Source organism: Heterodontus francisci, chromosome 33 (assembly GCF_036365525.1).
Source record: "Heterodontus francisci isolate sHetFra1 chromosome 33, sHetFra1.hap1, whole genome shotgun sequence".
NCBI lineage: Eukaryota > Metazoa > Chordata > Chondrichthyes > Heterodontiformes > Heterodontidae > Heterodontus > Heterodontus francisci.
In genome coordinates, this window is record NC_090403.1 from 56,426,293 (window position 1) to 56,448,657 (window position 22,365).

The 22,365-nt window shown below is 48.1% G+C and overlaps 2 protein-coding genes across 2 annotated transcripts in view; both read left to right on the forward strand.

Annotated features, from left to right (window-relative positions):
* smarce1 (SWI/SNF related, matrix associated, actin dependent regulator of chromatin, subfamily e, member 1) overlaps positions 1-22,365 on the forward strand; it is a 490,930-nt gene that overhangs the window by 296,212 nt on the left and 172,353 nt on the right. The window lies entirely within an intron of this gene.
* LOC137347965 (keratin, type I cytoskeletal 19-like) lies at positions 5,910-14,450 on the forward strand. The gene is made up of 8 exons (XM_068013031.1): positions 5,910-6,689; positions 7,259-7,341; positions 9,183-9,339; positions 9,450-9,611; positions 11,791-11,916; positions 12,001-12,221; positions 13,010-13,065; positions 14,204-14,450. The coding sequence occupies exons 1-8, from the start codon at positions 6,252-6,254 to the stop codon at positions 14,302-14,304; spliced, it is 1,344 nt and encodes a 447-aa protein (XP_067869132.1). The 5' UTR covers positions 5,910-6,251; the 3' UTR covers positions 14,305-14,450.

Here is a 22,365-nt window from a genome sequence, read left to right on the forward strand (position 1 = left end):
CACCCAGCATTGTTGTTGAAGAGTGAGAAATGTGTAACAAATTGCCAGAATGGTACTCACCTTACCAAAGTTTAGCCCTGGTGCGGCCCATATTTCCAGTAATTAAAACCAACCCCTGACTCTGCTGTCCTTGCAAATTACTGTCCCATCTCCAACCTCCATTTCCTCTCCAAAGAATGTTTGAATGTTTTGGTGTTTTCCAGATCTGTGCCCACATTTCCTGGAACTCCATATTTCAACCCCTCCAATCAGGTTTCTGCCCCTGCCACGGTGCCAAAACGTCTCTTGTCAAAGTCACAAATGGCATCCTAAGTTATTGTAACAAACTCCTCATTCTTCTCGACATGTCTGTAACCTTTGACATGGTTGACCACACACCATCCTCCTTCAATGCCTCTCCCCTGGCATCCAGCTGTATGAGACTGCTCTCACCTGGTTCCTTTCTTATCTATCTAATTGTAGCCAGACAATCACTTGCAATGGCTTTTCTTCCTGCTCCTGCACCGTTACCTCTGATGTCCCCCAAGGATCTCTCCTTGGCCCTTTGCTATTTCTCATCTACATGCTGCCCCTCGCTGACATCATCTGAAAACACAGCAGTAGTTTTCACCATCACACTGATGATACCCAACTCTACCTCACCACCACCTCTCCCAACTCCTCCACTGTTGCTAAATTATCACACCACTTGTCCAATATCCAGCAGAAATTTCCTCCAATTAAATAGAGGGAAAACTGAAGCCATAGTCCTCGATCCCCACTCCAAACTCTGTTTCCTAGCTACCGAGTCCACCCCTCTCCCCAGCAACAGTCTGGGACTGAACCAAATTGTTCTCAACATCGGTGTTATATTTGACCCTGAGATGACCACATACCAGCGCCATCACTAAGACTGCATAGTTCCACCTTCGTAACATCACGTAACTCCACCCGTCTCAGTTCATCTGCTGCTGAAACCCTCATTCATGCCTTTGTTACCTCTGGACTCAACTATTCCAATGCACAAAAATAAAAGCAAAATACTGCAGATGCTGGAACTCTGAAATAAAAAGAAGAAATGCTGGATATACTCAGCAGGTCTGGCAGCATCTGTGGAGAGAGAAGCAGAGTTAATGTTTCAGGTCAATGACCCTTCATCAGAACTGACAAAGGTTAGAAATGTAATAGGTTTTAAGCAAATAAAGCAGGGGTGGGGCAACAGATAACAAAAGGGAAGGTGTTGATAGGACAGAGTCACAGACAATAGCTGATCAGAAGGTCATGGAGCAACGGTAAACGGTATAGTAATGTTGTGCTGAAAGACAAAGCGTTAGTGAAGAGAGGGTGTTAATGGACAGAAAACTGAACAGCCCTGGCCCAAAGCACAAATATGAAAAAAACAGTGGGCAGGCACATGGTAAAAAAAATGAATGATGAAATAAACTAAAATAAAAAGAAAAAATAATAAATAACTGAAAATAAAAAGGGGGGCCCGTCATGCTCTGAAATTATTGAACTCAATGTTCAGTCTGGCAGGCTGTAGTGTGCCTAATCAGTAAATGAGATGCTGTTCCTTGCGTTGATGTTCAGTGGAACACTGCAGCAAGCCCAGGACAGAGATGTGAGCATGAGAGGAGGGGGGTGTGTTGAAATGGCAAGGAACTGGAAACTCTGAGCGGAGGTGTTCCGCAAAGCGGTCACCCAGTCTGCGTTTGGTCTCCCCAATGTAGAGGAGACCACATTGTGAGCAGCGAATACAGTATACTACATTGAAAGAAGTACAAGTAAATCGCTGCTTCACCTGAAAGGAGTGTTTGGGGCCTTGGATAGTGAGGAGAAAGGAGGAAAAAATGCAGGTATTACACCTCCTGCAATTGCACAGGATGGTGCCGTGGGAAGGGGACAAGGTGTTGGGGGTAATGGAGGAGTGGACCAGGGTATCAAGGAGGGAATGATCCCTTCTGAATGCTGACAGGGGAGGGGAGGGGAAGATGCATTTGGTAGTGGCATTACGCTGGACGTGACGGAATGGCGCATGATGATTCTTTGGATGTGGAGGCTGGTGGGGTGGAAAGTGAGGACAAGGGGAACCCTATCATGGTTCTGGGAGGGAGTTGAAGGGTTGAGGGAAATGGGCCGGATACGGTTGAGGGCCTTGTCAACCACATTGGGAGGGGGGAATCCTCAGTTGAGGAAAAAGGAAGACATATCAGAAGTGCTGTCATGGAAGGTTGCACCATCAGAGCAGATGCATCAGAGACGGAGAAACTGGGAGAATGGAATGGAGTCCTTACAGGAGGCAGAGTGTGAAGAAGTGTAGTCGAGGTAGCTGTGAGAGTCGCTGGGCTTATAATGAATATTAGTGGACAGCCTATCCCCAGAGATGGAGACCAAGAAGTCGAGGAAGGGAAGGGAAGTGTCGGAGATGGACCATGTAAAGATGAGAGAAGGATGGAAATTAGAGGTTGATAAAGTTTTCCAGTTCAGGTTGGAAGGAGGAAATAGCACCGATACAATCTTCAATATACTGGAAAAAGAGTTGGGGGAGGGGGCCTGAGTAGGACTGGAACAAGGAATGTTCAACATATCCCACAAAAAGACAGGCACAACTAGTATCCATGCGGGTACCCATAGCAACACCTTTTTACTTGAAGGAAGTGAGTTGAAGGAGAAGATGTTGAATGTGAGAACAAGTTCAGCCAGGCAGAGGAGGGTGGTGGTGGATGGGGTCTGGTTGGGCCTCTGTTCAAGGAAGAAGCGGAGAGCCCTCAAACCCTCCTGGTGGAGGATGGAGGTGTAGAGAGATTGGACGTCCATAGTGAAGAGGAGGCAGTTAGGGCCAGGAAACTGGAAATTGTCAAAATGATGTAGGGTGTCAGAAGCGTCACGGATGTAGGTGGGAAGAGACTGGACCAGGGGAGAAAAGATAGAGTCAAGATAGCAAGAAAAAGTTCAGTGGTGCAGGAGCAGGCTGACACAATGGGTCTGCCGGGACAGTCCTGTTTCTGGATTTTAGGAAGGAGGTAGAAGCAGGCTGTCCGGGGTTGCGGCACTATGAGGTTGGAAGCTGTAGAGGGAAGATCTCCGGAGGAGATGAGGTCAGTGACAGTCCTGTGGACAGAAGCTTGATGTTCGGTGGTGGGATCATGGTCTGGGGGAAGTAGGAAGAAGTGTCTGAGAGTTGGCGCTGAGCCTCTGCAAGGTAGAGCTTTGTACGCCAGACAACAACAGCACCACCCTTGTCTGCAGGTTTGATGACAATGTCGGGGTTAGACCTGAGAGAACGGAGTGCAGCAAGTTCAGAGGGGGACAGGTTAGAGTGAGTGAGGAGGGCAGAGAAATTGAGATGACCAATGTCTCGCTGACAGTTGTCAATGAAAAGATCAAGAGCGGGTAATCGGCCAGAGGGAGGGGACCAGGTGGAGGGAGAATGCTGGTGGTGGGTGAATGGGTCTGCTGGTCGGGGGGAGGACTCCTGGTCAAAGAAGTGAGCCCAGAGGCGGAGGCAACGGAACAAGAGCTCAACGTCATGCCGAGCACGAAATTCATTGAGGTGGGGGTGTAAGGGGATAAAACTGAGACCTTTGCTGAGTAGGGAATGTTCAGCTTCAGAGAGGGGGAGGTCAGAGGGTATAGTGAATACACGGCAAGGGGTCAGATCAGAAGAGGTGGGGTCAGAGGGAAGTGAATTGGAAGAAGGATCTGGAGGGGCATTAGTCCCTATCAGCTGCTGGAGTTTGCGTTCCTTGACACCTGAAAGGATGAAAAGAAGTTTTTTGTTAATGCGTCGGATAAGACGAAGGATGAAATGAAACTGCGGAGTAGAACAGCTTTAAGATAAGGTGAGGCGGTGCTGCTGGAGAGAGAGGTTCAGTGTGTACATGTGGTGGTGCATGGCACTGAGTCTGGATCTCAGGATGAGGCGAGACAGCAGTCCGAGGAACGTTGTATTTCTCGGGGATACCTGTAATCCTGGTTGGATTTAAAACATGAAGGATGAAACTTCATTTGGAATCCAGGTGGAATATGTTGGAGCCGGAGACAGTCACTGAGGAAGGAGATGTGGCTGTGAAAATGAGTTTTGGTAGGCACGTTATCAAACACAAGGAGGGAAATAGAAAGCAATGAAGGTGAACAAGGTACCTTCCCCTGCAATCGCAGGAGGTGTAATACCTGCCCATTTACCTCCTCTCTCCTCACTATCCAAGGCCCCAAACACTCCTTTCAGGTGAAGCAGCGATTTACTTGTACTTCTTTCAGTGTAGTATACTGTATTCGCTGCTCACAATGTGGTCTCCTGTACATTGGGGAGACCAAACACAGATTGGGTGAGCGCTTTGCGGAACACCTCCGCTCAGTCCAAAAGCAGGACCCCGAGCTTCCGGTTCCTGGTCATTTCAACCCCTGCTCTCATGCTCACATCTCTGTCCTGGGATTGCTGCAGTGTTCCAGTGAACATCAACGCAAGTTCGAGGAACAGCATCTCATTTACCGATTAGGCACGCTACAGCCTGCCGAACTGAGCACTGAGTTCAGTAATTTCAGAGCATGACGGGCCCCCCTTTTTATTTTCTGTTTTTTTCCTTTTTATTTTAGTTTGTTTCATTTTTTTTACCATGTGCCTGCCCACTGTTTTTTCATGTTTGTGCTTTGGGCCAGGGCTGTTCAGTTTTCTGTCCATTAACACCCTCTCTTCATTAACGCTTTGTCTTTCAGCACACCATTAACACACTCTTTGCCTTTGCTCCATGACCTTCTGGTCAGCTATTGTCTGTGACTCTGTACTATCAACACCTTCTCTTTTGTTATCTGTTACCCCACCCCTGCTCTATTTGCTTAAAACCTATTATATTTTCAACCTTTTCCAGTTCTGATGAATGGTCACTGACCTGAAACATTAACTCTGCATCTCTCTCCACACATGCTGCCAGACCTGCTGAGTATTTCCAGCATTTCTTGCTTTTATTCTAATACACTGCTGGCTGGTCTCCCACATTCTACTCTCTGTAAATCTGAGGTCATCCAAAACTCTGCTGTCTGTGTCTTAACTTGCACCAAGTCCCGTTCCCCTATCATCCGTGTGTTCGCTGACCAACACTGGCTCCCAGTCAAGCAACGCCTTGGTTTTAAAAATCTCATTTTTGGCTTCAAAACCCTCCACGCCCTCGCCTCTCCCTATCTCTGTAATCTCCTCCAGCCCCACAACCCTCCGAGATCTCTGCACTCCTCTAATTCTGGCCTTGAGCATCTCTGATTTTAATCACTCCACCCGTTGTTGGTTATGATTTCAGCTGCCTGGGTCCTAATCTCTGGAATTCCCTCCCGAAACCTCTCCACCTCTCTCTCCTTTGAGATGCTCCTTAAATCATCCCTGTTTGACCAGGATTTTGGCCATCTGCCCCAATATCTTCTTATGTGACTTGGCATTAAATTTTGTTTGATAATGCTCCAGTGAAGCGCCTTGGGATATTTTATTATGTTAAAGGCATTATATAAATACCCCTTGTTGTTGTTGACTAAACTGGTTTTCAGCGTAAAAAAGTACAGACCCTGTCACTACCACAGGTTATTCAGCTTCCGGTTCTGGTGTTGCAAAATCTCCTTATCCCTAAAAGTTCTGAGGCAGTGAATCCTTCTTTCCCTGTTTGAAGCTTTATGCTCCCACTGAGGGAGAGTGATTGGGGGGACGGGGGTGGGGGGGGGGGGGGGGCTGAGTTGTACAAATGTTCTACTGGACAAACTAGAGAAAGTTCAAACATTCCATCCTGCCGCCAGCAGTCTGGTTAAAATTGTTAACTTGCAGAGTAAAAGCAGATCTTCAAAACCTGTAAGACCTGAAAAATTTTCAGTCAGCAGCTGAGCTCCGGCCTCTGTGACCCTGAGAGCTGCGGAACTCATCCAGACAGAAAACAAAATCAATTGAAAAAGAAAACCCACACAAAAACACACAAGTAAAACACTGATAACTGTTCCAGAATTGATTTTCACACCGATTCTGCAAACCTTGCATAAAAACGGCCAATGAGACAATTCTTTGCAATTACTGTGGGCACAGCCCTGGGTGTGTTCTGGGTGAGGTCCCGTCTCATTCATCTCAATGTCAACCTGTCAGACTGTGATGTGATGTTTAGCTGAAAGCCCTGATGTGCTGGCCCAATGCTGAGGAGAGGCGGGGTAGGATATGGGATATAAAGAAGTGAGAGAGGTTCAGAGCAGCACAGCCTCCTGCAGTTGACCAGCTCCTCGTCTCCAGTGCCAGCAGCGGCTCCATCATGTTCAGCCAGCGCTCCATGAACCGTAGCAGAGGCGGCGGCTCCGCCCGATTCAGCTCTCAGTCCCTGGGCGGCGGCGGCGGCGTGGGGAATTTATACCGGGCTCGGAGTGTGTCCGGGATGGGGACCGGCCGCATCTCCTCATTCGGTAGCAGCACCTCCGGCTTGGGAATGGGTCTGAGCTCCGGCTTGGGAATGGGTCTGAGCTCCGGCTTGGGAATGGGTCTGAGCTCCGGCTCCTCCGCTCTTGTCACCAATGAGAAAGTGACCTTGCAGAACCTGAATGACCGTCTCGCCAATTACCTGAACAAAGTGCGGGACCTGGAAGCCTCCAACACCAAAATGGAGGTGGAAATCCGCCAGATCACCGAGAAATCCCTTCCCAGCATCAGGGACTGGAGCGCTTTCTGGGTTACCATCAATGGCCTCCGGGACCAGGTGAGAGGCTCCCGAGTTGCAGCTTCGCCCGCAACAGACCCGGGGGAGGTGGGGGGCAACAGACCTGGGAGGAGGTGGGGGGCAACAAACCCAGGGGAGTTGGGGGGGGGGGGGGCAACAGACCTGGGAGGAGGTGGGGGGCAACAAACCCAGGGGAGTTGGGGGGGGGGGGCAACAGACCTGGGAGGAGGTGGGGGGGCAACAGACCCAGGGGAGTTGGGGGGGGGGGGCAACAGACCTGGGAGGAGGTGGGGGGCAACAGACCCAGGGGAGTTGGGGGGGGGGGGCAACAGACCTGGGAGGAGGTGGGGGGCAACAGACCTGGGAGGAGGTGGGGGGCAACAGACCCGGGGGAGATGGGGAGTGGGGGAGGCGGAGCAGCCCCGGGAGGGGGACAGCAGACCAGAGGAGATAGTGCAGGAGATGCAGATGTTACAGAGCTGGATTGCCCTACGACTATAAACTGAAAGCAGTGGCAAACAGTAAGGGATGTGACTGGTGGCTGCATTCTTCTCATTTACTGTCAGAAACTGTATAATTTCTCATACATCTCCTGCTATTTTTCACAGATTAATGGGCTGATTTTTGATAATGCCAGGCTTATGCTGCAGGTCGACAATGCCAAACTTGCTGCTGAAGACTTCAAAACTAAGTGAGTTATATTCACGTCCGCTACATGTTGAGCCCTTTTGCATTCTCCGACCCGCCTGTCCTGCTGATTTGTCATCCTCCTCATCTAGAGTCGTAGAGCCATTTATGGCACAGAAAGAGGCCATTCGGCCCATCGAGTTCATGCTGGCTTTCCACAGAGCAACCCAGTCAGTCCCACTCCCCTGCTCGAACCCCGTAGCCTTGCAAGTTTATTTCCTTCAAGTGTCCATCCAATTTCCTTTCAACTTTTCCCTGCATTCTTATCTTTTGCTGCTGAATGGATGGGATTTAGTCTAAGAAATAATCTTCAGATTTGGCTGCATTTAAAGAATGACTTAAAATGTCTCCTGTTATTTCCCTCTGGCACTATCACAGGAGGACAATAAATACATTAAAGATCGACATCATAGTGCTTTCAGAGAATGGAGCTTACTGGAAAAATACAGCATGTCAACAAGATATATATTTATTAATATGCAAATGGAGGGGATTGAGATCCACGAGTTGCAAATCTCCAGAAATTGCTGATCAATTTACCACAAAAACAACTTTTCCCTCCTCAGCCTCCCTGTTAATTTTTAAGACCTTGCTTAATTTACATATTAATTGTTCATTAAACTCATGGCAGAAAGTTAAATCTCACAATCCATAATTTTACCAATGTGTTAATTAGTTGTTTGGTAGCACAGAAGTATAGGTAGTATAGTGATGTGGTAGTACAGAACTTGAGAATTGCTGAAAATAGAGACATGTTGTCGAAGCTTTTCATCTTGCACACATCACACTTAACTGCCAAGCTTTGTTTGAAATTGTCAGTCACCATAAACTGGTGCATTCCCCATGGCAACGCCTCTACCAATTAGAGTTCACTTGCCAACCAGTCAGCACTCTCTTCTCCTGCACTATAAGTTGTTGTTTTCCCTTACTTTGGTTATTCTTGCGGATTGTCTTGATGAGTGCAAGACAAAAAGCTTCGACAGCGTGTCTCTATTTTCAGCAATTCTCAATGTGATAATTGTTGATGACTGCCAGTCAACCTCTCTGGCCCAGAAAGGGATCAAATATGCAATCTTATTCCAACATAGATAAATGGAGGCATAACGTGGGAAATGACAGCTATTCAGGAGAATTACGTACGAGCATATGAAATAGGAGTAGGCCACTCGGCCCTTCAAGCCTGCTCCGCCATTCAGTAAGTTCATGGTTGAACTGATTACTCCACATTTCCACCTACCCCCAATAACCTTCCACCCCCTTGCTTATCAAGAATCTATCTACCTCTACCTTAAAAATATTCAAGGACTCTGCTTCCACTGAATAAGTGAGGCACCAGGAGAAGTGGCTAGAAATGGAATCAGAAAAGTAACTGTTGATATTCTCACCCAGTGTCTACACTGAGATCGGATCTCACTGATAATCTCAAAGCAGCTTAAATCTGTACTTGTGACTCCTGCATTAGAGAATAGTTCCACTGTGGAGGGACCAATTTGGTAGATGTTAGTCGATCCATCTCTGTAGCATGCCAGTTACATATCAACAGATGAAAGTGATGGTCAGGAAAAGGCTAGCTGCCCAATACTCTCGATGCCTGGAGCATCCCAACCATACACTTTCTTCCCTCCCCATCCCACTCCCCCTCCCTTCCTCCCACAAGTATGTAATCTCCTGGGCGAGGCAGTAAAACCTAGAGGGAGGGGGAAGTCTGGAATATTCACCTCTAACCTGCTGAGGGGAGATGGTTTAAATCAGGAATCTCATTGGAATGTGCAAGAGAATGCCTCATAACTTCAACATAAGACTATGAGGAATAAGAGATTTGTTCCCCTTTTTCTCTCTCATTAGATTTGAGTCTGAGTTGGGGATCAGAATGGCAGTAGAGGTAGACATTGATGGACTGCGTACAATGTTGGATGATATGACACTGGAGAAGAGTCGGCTGGAAATGCAGATCGAGGGGTGTAAGGAGGAACTAATCTACATCAGGAAAAACCACGAAGAAGTAAGCAGCAAGCAGACACAGAAAATGCACTTCCTTTTTGGTAAATTATTACTGAGTTGAGTGTTCCTTTAAGAGTTGGAATGTGAACTAACTGAATGTTCTTTCCATAGGATCTGAGGGGACTGCGTGGTCAGCTGACTGGCAATATCACTGTAGATGTCCACACTGAAAATTCCACTGATTTGGTTAAGGTTCTGGAAGAGATTCGGCAACAGCATGAGGCATTGGTCATGAAGAACAAGAGTGAACTTGAAGATTGGTACAAGCAGCAGGTAATTGGGGAAATCTGTGAGTTTGATGTCATTCCAGTGTAATCACTGCACTATCATATCTTCATTACCAGGTGTCGGCTATGGCTAGCATTCTCACCTCTGTGAGAAGGTTTGTGGGTTCAAGCCCCACCCCAGAGACTTGAGCACATAATCTAAATTGACACTCCCAATGCAGTACTGAGGGAGTGCTACACTGTCAGAGGGGCTGTCTGTCAGATGAGACGTTAAACCAAGGCCCTGTCTTCCCTCTCAGCTAGATGTAAAAAATCCCATGACATGATTGGAAGAAGAGCAGGGGAGTGTCTGTGTCAATATTTATCCCTCAAACAAAACAGATGAACTGTCCTTTATCTAATTGCTTTTTGTGGGATCTTGCTGTGCTCAAATTGGCTGCACGTTTCCGACATTACAGCAATTGACTACAATTCAAAAGTACTCCATTGGCTGTAAAGCACTTGGGGATGTCTTGAGGTGTTGAATGGTGCTATATAAATGCCAGTCTTTCTTTCATTGTTGGCATTTCACACAGTCCCTATAAAAGAATTAACTTATGCTCAGCTGAGAGTGCACAACATTGTGACAGAGGCAACCACCAAGAGTGGCTGAAAGTGGATTGCGATGGATCATAACTCACAGGGACAGATGGCCTAGTTTAATGCCTTCAATATTACCACAAAGAAATAGATAAAGATGGAAAAAACCTGGACTTCACTTCAGAAAATCACAATTTAAGTGTCACAAGACAAGTGGCCCACTTGAGTAGAAACCCAGATGGGCTGAATTTTTGTTCTGAGATCCGTACCCCAATGTCAGGTGCATTGTCAGGACAATGTCAGGGCAGCACAGTGGCGCAGTGGTTAGCACCGCAGCCTCACAGCTCCAGCGACCCGGGTTCAATTCTGGGTACTGCCTGTGTGGAGTTTGCAAGTTCTCCCTGTGTCTGCGTGGGTTTCCTCCGGTTTCCTCCCACATGCCAAAGACTTGCAGGTTGATAGGTAAATTGGCCGTTATAAATTGCCCCTAGTATAGGTAGGTGGTAGGGAAATATAGGGACAGGTGGGGATGTGGTAGGAATATGGGATTCGTGTAGGATTAGTATAAATGGGTGGTTGATGGTCGGCACAGACTCTGTGGGCCGAACGGCCTGTTTCAGTGCTGTATCTCTCTAAAGATTTCTGGGTCCCAACACTGCGTTGCATCAGAACTTGACAAACAGGCCATAGTGGACATGGTGCACACTCACTGTCCAATTATGTACGACAGGTGGGCTCTCGAGGCTGGACGGCCAATAGGAGCCCCTGCAGCATTGACACATTGGCAGCCCCTCGGTCAGAGGTAGCTGTCCGATATAGGTAGGAGAGAGAGAAAGGGCGCTCTCTGAAGAGCATTTAAGAGTTTTTAACATGAAAAAGACCACAGCTGCCAGATTGTCACTGGGGAGGGACAGCTCCTTCACTGGATGGCCAGTGGCCGCAGCTGTGGCCTGATAACATGGCAGGTGCAGGGGTCCATGGCTGGATGGAGCTCTGGCACCTTCACCCCCTGACCCCACCGCCCCCCCCCACCCCCACAACCATCTGTTGCCAGGAGGCCCCCTCCATAACTTGGCTGTGTTTTGGCCACAGTGGACAGCCTGCATTCTATCTGGAAAATTCTAGTCAGTGTGTGGAAAGTGGCCTTAACAGGCTCCTTAATTGGCCTAATGGACTACCCAACCTTTGCGGGCAAGTAGCCACCACCCCCCCAATCCCCACCCCCTCCGGTGCTCCCTGAACAAAAACAGCCAGAGACAGGAACATGGTGGGAACCGGTACACTGGCCAGTAGCAGAAATTGTGGGTCTGACTGCCCCCTCTCCCCACCCACAATCCCGCCTCTGCAGCCATTGAAAATCTGCCCCGAAAGTCTCCAATTCCCCAACTGCCTCAAACTATAACATGAAAGAAAATCCTTGCAACTTTAGCATCAGACTACGAGGAATAAATAGGCTGCCATGGTGCTATTTTAAATACATGCTGGGGTAACATGGCTCTTTGGGGACCAGATTTCAAAATGTTCCAAAGTAAGTTGGCTTAATTTTTTCTCTCTCACATACAGACAATTGTCAGAGAATAGAGTGTTAATGGTTTTGATTAAGACAGAGAGCATTGTTAGTTACATACATGTTTTAATCGTTTCAGTGCACGCTTGTGCAGACAGAAGTGACTGTCAACACTGAGGCTCTTCAGGGAGAAAAGTCACAGCTCAGCCAACTGAGGCACACTTCACAGGGACTGGACATGGAGCTGCAGAGCATACTCAGCATGGTGAGTACAGCACAGGAAAGCAGCAACTTCACTATCACTGAGTTGTTGCAAGTGCAAGTCTGACCAGGCACTGTTTGTGTGCAGATTTCATCTCTGGAGGGAACTCTTCAGGACATTGATCTTCAATACAACAGCCAGCTCAGTGGATATCAGATGAACATCGGCAGATTGGAGGCAGAGCTGGTAGACATCCGGAATAAAGTGGAATCTCATGTTGCTGAATATGCCAAGCTCCTGAATATTAAATGTCTTCTGGAGGCAGAGATTGCCACATACCGTCGCCTGTTAGAGGGAGAAGGATATGGGTAAGAAATTAACCAGATGAAACCCAACTCCTGACACCTTGATCCCTGTTACTAAATAAATAAATTAGATGTGACATCAGTTTCAGAATTATTACTGTCTATAAATTTACTTTGGATAATTTTGGTGAATTTCATGCTCATTGAGGCATGTTAATGTGGAAATTTTGAATTTCGGACAACTGGTGTCAGGATCAATTCTTGCCACTTCAGTATAGTGCAAATTTTATTAAGAACGGTCTCCCTTATCTGCCCCAGAGATGCTCAGGCACTAACCTCAAAAGATCACTGTGTCTTTTTCGTGATATTTTTCCATACCCTGCACAGGCATCCTATTGCCTGAGTTTAGTTTCGTTTAGTTCCGATGATGCAGACTTTTTTAAACTGAATTTCCACTTTGTTGTGTTATTTTAAGTTGCCTGATTGAAATTATTGAATAATTCAGGTATTAGCCTTGGTTCAGTGGGATTACTCTCACCCCGGCATCATAAAGAGTCTTGATTATCAAGGCTGAAACTGGCCTTTAATTTCTAGATTTAAAAAAAACTAAATTGAGATTGGTGGGATTTGAACTCCCTTTCCTGGATGATTAGGCCAATAACAAAACCACTACACTTCCATATGATCTAAATGAGATACTAAATCAGCTGACTGTAAAGTGCTTTGGGACATTCCGAGGTCATGAAAAGTGCGATGTAAATGCGATTTCTTTCTTTACACTCATACTCGGCCCCCTCAATCTTCCTGCTGCAGAGGTTTCTGGATATTTACTGTTTACTCTTTTTTTTTAGGAGCCAAGTTTCAAAAGAGATAAGAAAGAATATTGTGGTCAAAGAGGAAATAAGTGGTGAGTTAGACATAACTTTCAATTTTATTGTCAGTGACTGCATCACAAGCTTGCACACAGAAGGAAGGATATGTACAGCTAGAGCTTGTAGATATGGCAGTTAGAGTTGGATTCTCTGAGGCTGTTTTCCCATTGGCTGGAGAGTCTAGAACACAGGCATAGTCTAAGGATAAGGGGCTGATCATTTAGGACTAAGATTTATTTATTTAGAGATACAGCACTGAAACAGGCCCTTCGGCCCACTGAGTCTGTGCCGACCAAGAACCACCCATTTATACTAACCCTACAGTAATCCCATATTCCCTACCACCTACCTACACTAGGGGCAATTTACAACAGCCAATTTATCTATCACCTGCAAGTCTTTGGCGGTGGGAGGAAACCGGAGCACCCGGCGAAAACCCACGCGGTCACAGGGAGAACTTGCAAACTCCGCACAGGCAGTACCCAGAATTGAACCCGGGTCCCTGGAGCTGTGAGGCTGCGGTGCTCAGAGAAATTTCTTCACTCAGAGGGATGTGAATCTTTGAAATTTTCTATCCCAGAGGACTATTGGGAGCTCAGTTGTTGAGTATATTTAAGACTGAGACTGACAGACTTTGGGCCTCTGGAGGACTCGAGGGATATGGGGATCAGGCAGTAAAGGTCAAAGATCAGCCATGATATTGAATGGCAGAGCAGGCTCAAGGGGTTGTTTGGCCAAATCCTGCTCCAATTTTATATGCTGATGGTAGGGTCAGAGAGAGCCTGCATTTCCCAGACACCTCAGTCTGTAACTTCACCGCCTGGTGAGCTACTGGGTCACGCACAGCAGGAAAGTCTGATCCCAGTCAAAGAAACAATTAGGCTGTTGCAATCGACATCACTGCCTCAATGGGTAGAGAGATGGAAATCATGTGGGGTCTCACTCCTGATTGCTATTGAATGAGGTTTATTTGTAGCTGTGCCTGGGTGTGATGTCATGTGATGAAAGTTCCAGGAATACCTCCAACCAGAGTTGGCAACCCAGGAGTGGCCAGAATTGTAATGTCATAAACTTGACTTTTCCAACTACCGTTTAATGAATGCGTCAAATAACCATCCAACTAATTATTAATAATCTAACTAATCCACTCATCTAACAATGTTTTTCTTAAAGAACCTGTTGTCACAACAAAGACGAGAGTGATGACTGTGGTGGAAGAAACGGTTAATGGACAAGTGGTGTCTTCACGCGTGCAGGAGGTCAGCAGACCATAGGATGTTAAACACTTTGTTCTTTTCTCTGCTTTTCTCCAAAGCAAAAGCCTTTTTTCAATAAGAGATCATCAAACCTAATAAACACAACTGTTGATGATTTTCCATATTCTGTATTTCTGAGGATTTAATAAAGTCTCATGGAAACAGTTGTCCTGTTTTTGTAATGTTTTCAGCTCCTCCCTGCAGACACACGTCTTTCTTATCACATCTCTTCAAATGGAATACCAACTCCGGTATCTCAGGGCCACTCTGTCCTTAACAGCAAGACTGAAATCACATGGGGTCCCACAATTGGAGACCATGAAACTTGGGAATGGGATTAGAAAATAGGACACTTCTCCTGTCACAAATGAAATGAATGTTTGAACTAATTACAACTACAATAATGTGTATTTATATAGCACCTTTGATGTTGTAAAACATCCAAAGGTGCGTCACGGGAGTGTTATCAAACAAAATTTGACAAAGAGGTAGGTTTTAAGGAACAACTTAAAGGAGGAGAGAAAGGTGGAGGGGTTTAGGGAGGGAATTCCAAAGCTTATGGCCCAGGCAGCTGAAATTGCAGCCAACAATGGTGGAGTGATTAAAATCAGGGATGCTCAAGAGGCCAGAATTGCATGAGCACAGACATCTCAGAGAGTTGTGGGGCTGGAGGAGATTCCAGAGATAGGGAGCGGTGAGGCCATGGAGGAATTTGAAAACAAATGAGAATTTTAAAATCGAGGCATTGCTTGACCAGAAGCCAATGTAGGTTCGTGAGCACACAGGATGACCTCAAGTTTATGCAGGGTGAAAGATGGGAGACCAGCCAAGAATGCATTGGAATAGTTAAGTCTGGAGGTAACAAAGGCACGAATAAGGGTTGCAGTAGCAAAGTAGATGAGGCAGGGCTGGATTCAGGCAATGTTACAGAAGTGGAAATAGGTGGTCTTAGTGATGGCATGGATATGAGGTTGGAAGCTCATCACAGGGTCAAATGACACTGAAGTTGCAAACAGTCTGGTTCAGCCTCAGACAGTTGCCAGGAAGAGGGTCAGAGTCAGTGATGAGGGAACAGAGTTTGTGGCAGGAATTGAAAACAGTGGCTTTGGTCTTTCAATTTCTGCTCACCCAGTACCGGATGTTTGAACAGCACAAAACTTCAGCAGGTATCCTTCTCACCAGCACCAGAGAGGAAAGCCACTGTAAGCATCATCTACTCAGTCCCAGCTGACAGGAAAGCTGGTGTTGGTGAACTGCACAATCACACAACAAATTGAACATTTGAAAGATAACACAAAAATATTTCGGTGTCAAAAAATAAGAAAAAGGGAGTTAATTCTTGCTGATTAATTTCTGAAGCCCTTGTCCACTAGTCTTTGGCCATTAACCCCCCACAATGCGTGGGAGAGCGCCTGGTTAAAAATGATAGATGGGGAAATCTGCCAGCAGGTTTCCATGTTCACTCCTGTTGCTGCCCTGGAAAGGTGGATACTTCATTAACATATTTAAATGAGGCTCCCACAGTGCAATTGAGAGCCGAATTTAAATTTAAACTTGCTGCAGGGTTTTCCAGGGCTCAGGAAAGGCAGCAGGAGGTGTCGTCTCATCGTGGTTAGTGCATTTTCCAGCACTGTTGGTGGGCCAGGAGAAGAGGGCACCTCCCTATCGCATCTCAAAGAAACTTACGGCCTTCTCCAGCTGGTTACAGCTTCTCTCCCATCACCACGTACGCTGTCTCCAAGCAAAACACAATTTCCCGCTCACTCCCCGCACCTGATTACCAGAGACCTTCCCCAAGGGTCCCAGACTGTGGTCCCTGCCATTGGATCCATTGCCCACTAGCCCATCAACTTGTTCAAAAAAATCTGGCAGGACCATCGCATCCCAGCCTGACTGGGTATTCAACTCCCTCCCCTGTACCCTCCTCCACGCCCTCTCTACTCTCCTCCACACCCTCCTCCCCACATCCCTCCCTCCTCCATATCCTCCTCTGCATACTCCCCTCCCTCCCCTGCACTCTCTCCACCCTCCCTGCACTCTCCTCTCCCTCCCTGCACCCTGCCGCCACCCTCCCCTCCCTCCCCACACCCTCCCTTCCATCCCCTCCCTCCCCACACCCTCCCCTCCCTCTCCACATCCTCCCCTCTCTCCCCCGCACCCTTCACTGCACTCTCCCCCATACCCTCACCAATTCTCACACCCTCCCCATCAAGCGCACCCTCCCAGCCAACAACCACATCCACCTTCCCCAGTTCCCACACCCATCCCCACCCACACCCCTCACCTCTCCACCCTCAACACCGCCCTGCACCCTCCCTGCGTCTGAGTCCGAAGGTTGTGGTTTCAAACACACTCGAGAGGCATGTGCATAAAATTCTTCCCTCCACCACTGGTGACTCTATTCCGTTCCCCCATCTTTGCACATTGAAATTTACTTCCTGAGCTTCTCATCCCGTACCTCTCCGACCATGCTTTCAGTCACCTCCCCTAATTTCCTCTCTTTTCCTTGAGTCCCCTAATCCCGTTTGCACAGCACTGTGAGACGTTAATAGGTGAAATGCTCTGTAAAACGAGGTGTGGCACTGAGCTCACAGACCACAAGAGGAAGAGGTTACAGCCTGTCTCTGCTCATTTAACTGATTTAATCCAGGGAGCTAAAATTAACCTTCAGATGCCTCTGGGAGAGAAATAGGGAGGGGCTATCAGTTGCATCTGATTGCTTTCCCGTCAGTCAGTACAGGAATGTGAATGAACTGGACCATTATACCCTCATTGGTCTAACAATACTTAGTGTCTAGACTCACACATAAAGATTAGCAAATTGGGCTGGATACCAAAGTCTTGGGGAGCCACAGGGACAGCTGATCCAGGAAGCAGTCACCACCATCAGGAAACAACACAAATATCTGAAAGAGACCAGCTGAAGATATATGAGAGGTTTTAAAAGGCACTTGGCTCAGATAATACTGACAGCCCCAACTACTTTCAACAAGTGTGGTATAATAACTGAGCAACTTGGTCAGGAGATTATGGGCGAGAGAACAATACAAACCTAATCCTGCGGTGAAGACAGACTCCTGAAAGAGTCTTTCCACTTTGCTGTCATTGGATGAATAGAAAGTTTCAGAATTTAACTTGAAGAGGACTGCGGCTCAGTGGCGAATATTGTTGCCTCCGAGTCAGAAGCTCGTGGATATAAATCCCCCTTCAAATTCAGCACAAAATCCAGGCTCACGCTCAGAGTGTAGTACTGAGGGAGTGCTGCACTGTGAGAGGGTCAGTACTGAGGGAATGCTGCACTGTGAGAGGGTCAGTACTGAGGGAGTGCTGCACTGTGAGAGGGTCAGTACTGAGGGAATGCTGCACTGTCAGAGTGTAGTACTGAGGGAGTGCTGCACTGTGAGAGGGTCAGTACTGAGGGAATGCTGCACTGTCAGAGTGTAGTACTGAGGGAGTGCTGCACTGTGAGAGGGTCAGTACTGAGGGAATGCTGCACTGTCAGAGGGTCAGTACTGAGGGAGTGCTGCACTGCAAGAGGTTCAGTGTGAGGGAGTGCTGCACAGTCAGGTCAGTGCTGAGGGAGCGCTGCACTGTCGGAGGGTCAATGCTGAGGGAGCGCTGCACTGTCGGAGGGTCAGTACTGAGGGAGTGCTGCACTGTCGGAGGGTCAGTAGTGAGGGAGCGCTGCACTGTGAGAGGGTCAGTACTGAGGGAGTGCTGCACTGAGAGGGTCAGTACTGAGGGAGTGCAGCACTGTCAGAGGGTCAGTACTGAGGGAGTACAGAACTGTCAGAGGGTCAGTACTGAGGGAGTGCTGCACTGCAAGAGGTTCAGTGTGAGGGAGTGCTGCACAGTCAGGTCAGTGCTGAGGGAGCGCTGCACTGTCGGAGGGTCAGTGCTGAGGGAGCGCTGCACAGTCAGGTCAGTGCTGAGGGAGCGCTGCACTGTCGGAGGGTCAGTGCTGAGGGAGTGCTGCACTGTCGGAGGGTCAATACTGAGGGATACTGCACTATTGGAGAGTCAGTACCAAGGTAGTGCTGCACTGTCGGAGGGTCAGTACTGAGGGAGTGCTTTACTGCCAAAGGTTCGGTACTGAGGGAGTGCTGCACTGCCAGAGGGTCAGTACTATGGGAGTGCTGCACTGTTGGAGGGTCAATACTGAGGGATACTGCACTATTGGAGAGTCAGTACCGAGCGAGTGCTGCACTGTCGGAGGGTACTGAGGGACTGCTACACAGTCAGTTCAGTGTTGAAGGAACGCTGCACTGTCGGAGGGTCAATACTGAGGGAGCACTGCACTGGCAGAGGGTCAGTCCTGAGGGAGTGCTGCACTGGCAGAGGGTCAGTCCTGAGGGAGTGCTGCACTGGCAGAGGGTCAGTCCTGAGGGAGTGCTGCACTGCCACAGGGTCAATACTGAGGGAGTGCTGCATTGGCAGAGGGTCAGTCCTGAGGGAGTGCTGCACTGTCGGAGGGTCAGTACTGAGGGAGTGCTGCACTGTCGGAGGGTCAATACTGAGGGATAATACTGAGGGATACTGCACTATTGGAGAGTCAGTACCAAGGTAGTGCTGCACTGTCGGAGGGTACTGAGGGACTGCTACACAGTCAGTTCAGTGTTGAAGGAACGCTGCACTGTCGGAGGGTCAATACTGAGGGAGCACTGCACTGGCAGAGGGTCAGTCCTGAGGGAGTGCTGCACTGGCAGAAGGTCAGTCCTGAGGGAGTGCTGCACTGCCACAGGGTCAGTACTGAGGGAGTGCTGCATTGGCAGAGGGTCAGTCCTGAGGGAGTGCTGCACTGTCGGAGGGTCAATACTGAGGGAATTTGCACTATTGGAGAGTCAGTACCAAGCTAGTGCTGCACTGTTGGAGGGTCAGTACTGAGGGAGTGCTGCACGGCAAGAGGTTCAGTACTGAGAGAGTGCTGCACTGCCAGAGGGTCAGTACTGAGGGAGTGCTGTACTGCCAGAGGGTCAGTACTGAGGGAGTGCTATACTGCCAGAGGGTCAGTACTGAGGGAGTGCTGTACTGCGTGAGGGTCAGTACTGAGGGAGTGCTGCACTGTCGGAGGGTCAGTACCAAGCTAGTGCTGCACTGTCGGAGGGTCAGTACCGAGGGACTGCTGCACTGTTGGAGGGTCAGTACTGAGAGAGTGCTGCACTGCCAGAGGGTCAGTACTGAGGGAGTGCTGTACTGCCAGAGGGTCAGTACTGAGGGAGTGCTATACTGCCAGAGGGTCAGTACTGAGGGAGTGCTGTACTGCCAGAGGGTCAGTACTGAGGGAGTGCTATACTGCCAGAGGGTCAGTACTGAGGGAGTGCTGTACTGCGTGAGGGTCAGGACTGAGGGAGTGCTGCACTGTCGGAGGGTCAGTACTGAAGGAATGCTGTACTGCCAGATGGTCAGTACTGAGGGAGTGCTGTACTGCCAGATGGTCAGTACTGAGGGACTGCTGCACTGTCAGAGGGTCAGTACAGAGGGAGTGCTGCACTGGCAGAGGGTCAGTATTGAGGGAGCGCTGCACAGTCTGAGGGTCAGTACAGAGGGAGCGCTGCACTGGCAGAGGGTCAGTCCTGAGGGAGTGCTGCACTGTCGGAGGGTCAGTACTGAGGGAGTGCTGCACTGTCGGAGGGTCAGTACTGAGGGAGTGCTGCACTGCCGGAGGGTCAGTCCTGAGGGAGTGCTGCACTGTCGGAGGGTCAGTACTGAGGGAGTGCTGCACTGTCAGAAGGTCTGTGCTGAGGGAGCGCTGCACTGTCAGAGGACTTTGGGTGTGAACAGGATATTGGTACATGTGATGCTTCCTCTTGCAGTCAAATAGCCTCAATATTGACCATCCATCTTCACCCGCAATGAAGGATCACTTGAGTGAGATACCTTGAGGTGAGAAGTGGGGAACCATCTCCCAACTTCAGGACAAAGACGGAAAATACAAGGAGATGGATTTTAACCTGCTGCCAGTTTGTGGCAAATGAGGATACAATGATTTTAACTGCCAATCTCCTCAACATGTCACCAGCGGAGACCTCCATGAACAAATATCATGTAGAGTTACTGACCCTCCAGCACTGGGGACTCACCAAGAATTAAATTGAACCTTCAGGACACTGTGCTGAACAAAAACCTGGGGGAAACATCATCCAGGCATCATAGTGTTTCAACACTGTCACTTCTAAATTATAAAATATTAGAGATGGAGGTAAAGACCGGGTTTGACTGGGTAGAGGCAGCAGGTCACATGATAAAACCTCCAGCATTATGTCAAGAGTTGACAATCCAAGCAGGAGGTGGTTGGGAAGCAGCCTGTGGCCTGTAGAATATTTGGGTGAAATCCCTCCCCCCCGCCCCCCCCCCCCCCACCCCACTCCATCCCCTGTCCTGGCAATTCCCTTATTCCTTCCCTTCTATGGCCCTCGGGTAAGTTTGGGGACCTGGGATTTGTGGGTGTTCAGCAAATGGGGGGAACCTGGGGCAGGGGCAGATCGATGCATCCTGGCCCCCATAAAGGAAATATCATATACCTCGATCGGCTTCTTCCTGACAGGCCTCAATCAGCAGAAGAGCCACAGATTTCCCACTCAGCTCAGAGTTCTAAATCCCCATTCAGCCCCTCCAGACTGTTACACAGGAACAGGATGAAGCCATTCAGCCCCTCCATACTGTTACATAGGAACAAGATGAGGCCATTCAGCCCCTCGAGACTGTTACACAGGAACAGGATGAGGCCATTCAGCCCCTCCAGACTGTTACATAGGATCAGGATGAGGCCATTCAGCCCCTCCAAACTGTTACACAGGAACAGGATGAGGCCATTCAGCCCCTCGAGCCTGTTCCACCATTTAGTTAGGTCATGACTGATCTGTACCTCAACTCCATTTACCCACCTTTGATCCATATTCCTTGGTATCCTTACCCAACAAAAATATACCTCAGTTTTGAGAGCTCTCCAGCATCCATAGCATTTTGGGGGAGAGCATTCCACATTTCCACTACCCTTTCTCGCTCCTGAATGGCCTGGCTCTAACTGTAAGGTTATGCCCCCTTGTCCTTGATTCCCTCAGCAGAGGAACAAGTTTTTCCCTATCAGCCCAACTGAATCCCTTAATGATTTTAAACACCACAAACTTCTCAAATCAGGAGAATACAAGTCTGATCCTCATACTTTAACCCTTTAAGTCCTGGTATCAGTCCAGTGAATCTGTGCTGCACTCACTCCAAGGCGAATATACCCTTCATGAGGTGCAGTGACCAGAACTGAACAAGATAAAAACAAGAAACACTGGAAATATTCAGTATTTCCAGCCTTGTTTTTATTTCAGATTTTGAGCATCCACACTATTTTGCTTTTATTTTAGCAGTTACTTGAGATGGGGTCTGACTAAGGCTCTGTGCAGCTGAAACATAACGTCCACCCCTTTGTAATCTAGCCCTGCTGAGATAAAGGCCAACATTCCATTCGCATTTTGGATGACTTTTTGCACTTGTCCACTAGCTTTTAATGTTTTGTGCACCCGGAGACACAAATCCCTGTGCTTCTCCACAGTTTCTAGTCTCTTGCCATGAAGAAACTATTTCAACTTTTCTTTATTGGTTCCAAAGTAGATGACCTCGCACATCCACCATCTGACACAGTTTCAACCTGGAGAAACTCAAGGGACTAAAATTCGACAAATTGCCTGGGCCTTACGGCCGACATCCTAGAGTGTTAAAAGAGGTAGCTGCAGAGGTAGTGGATGCGCTGGTTAGGATTTTCCAAAATTCCCTAGATTCTGTAACCGTCCCAGCTGATTGGAAGTTAGCAAATGTAACATTACTTCCTTATTCCTGTACCCAATCCCCTTTCAAGAAAGGAGGGAGAGAGAAAGCAGGGAACTACAGGCCAGTTAGCCTGACATGAGTCATCGGGAAAATGCTGGAATCTATTATTAAGGAAGTCTTAACAATGCACTTAGAAAATCATATGATCAAAGTCAACATGGTTTAATGAAACGAAAATCCTGTTTGGCAAATTTATTAGAGTTTTCTGACGATGTAACTAGTAGGTAGATAAAGGGGAACCAGTAGATGTAGTATACTGGG

What these genes read in the sequence shown, in the direction of transcription:
- LOC137347965 (XM_068013031.1), top strand. Translation starts at nt 6,252, where the DNA reads ATGTTCAGCCAGCGCTCCATGAACCGTAGCAGAGGCGGCGGCTCCGCC. An exon ending in AAGATTGGTACAAGCAGCAG is followed by an intron (nt 9,612 to 11,790) that starts GTAATTGGGGAA and finishes TAATCGTTTCAG; the next exon opens with TGCACGCTTGTGCAGACAGA. An exon ending in GGTCAAAGAGGAAATAAGTG is followed by an intron (nt 13,066 to 14,203) that starts GTGAGTTAGACA and finishes TTTTTCTTAAAG; the next exon opens with AACCTGTTGTCACAACAAAG.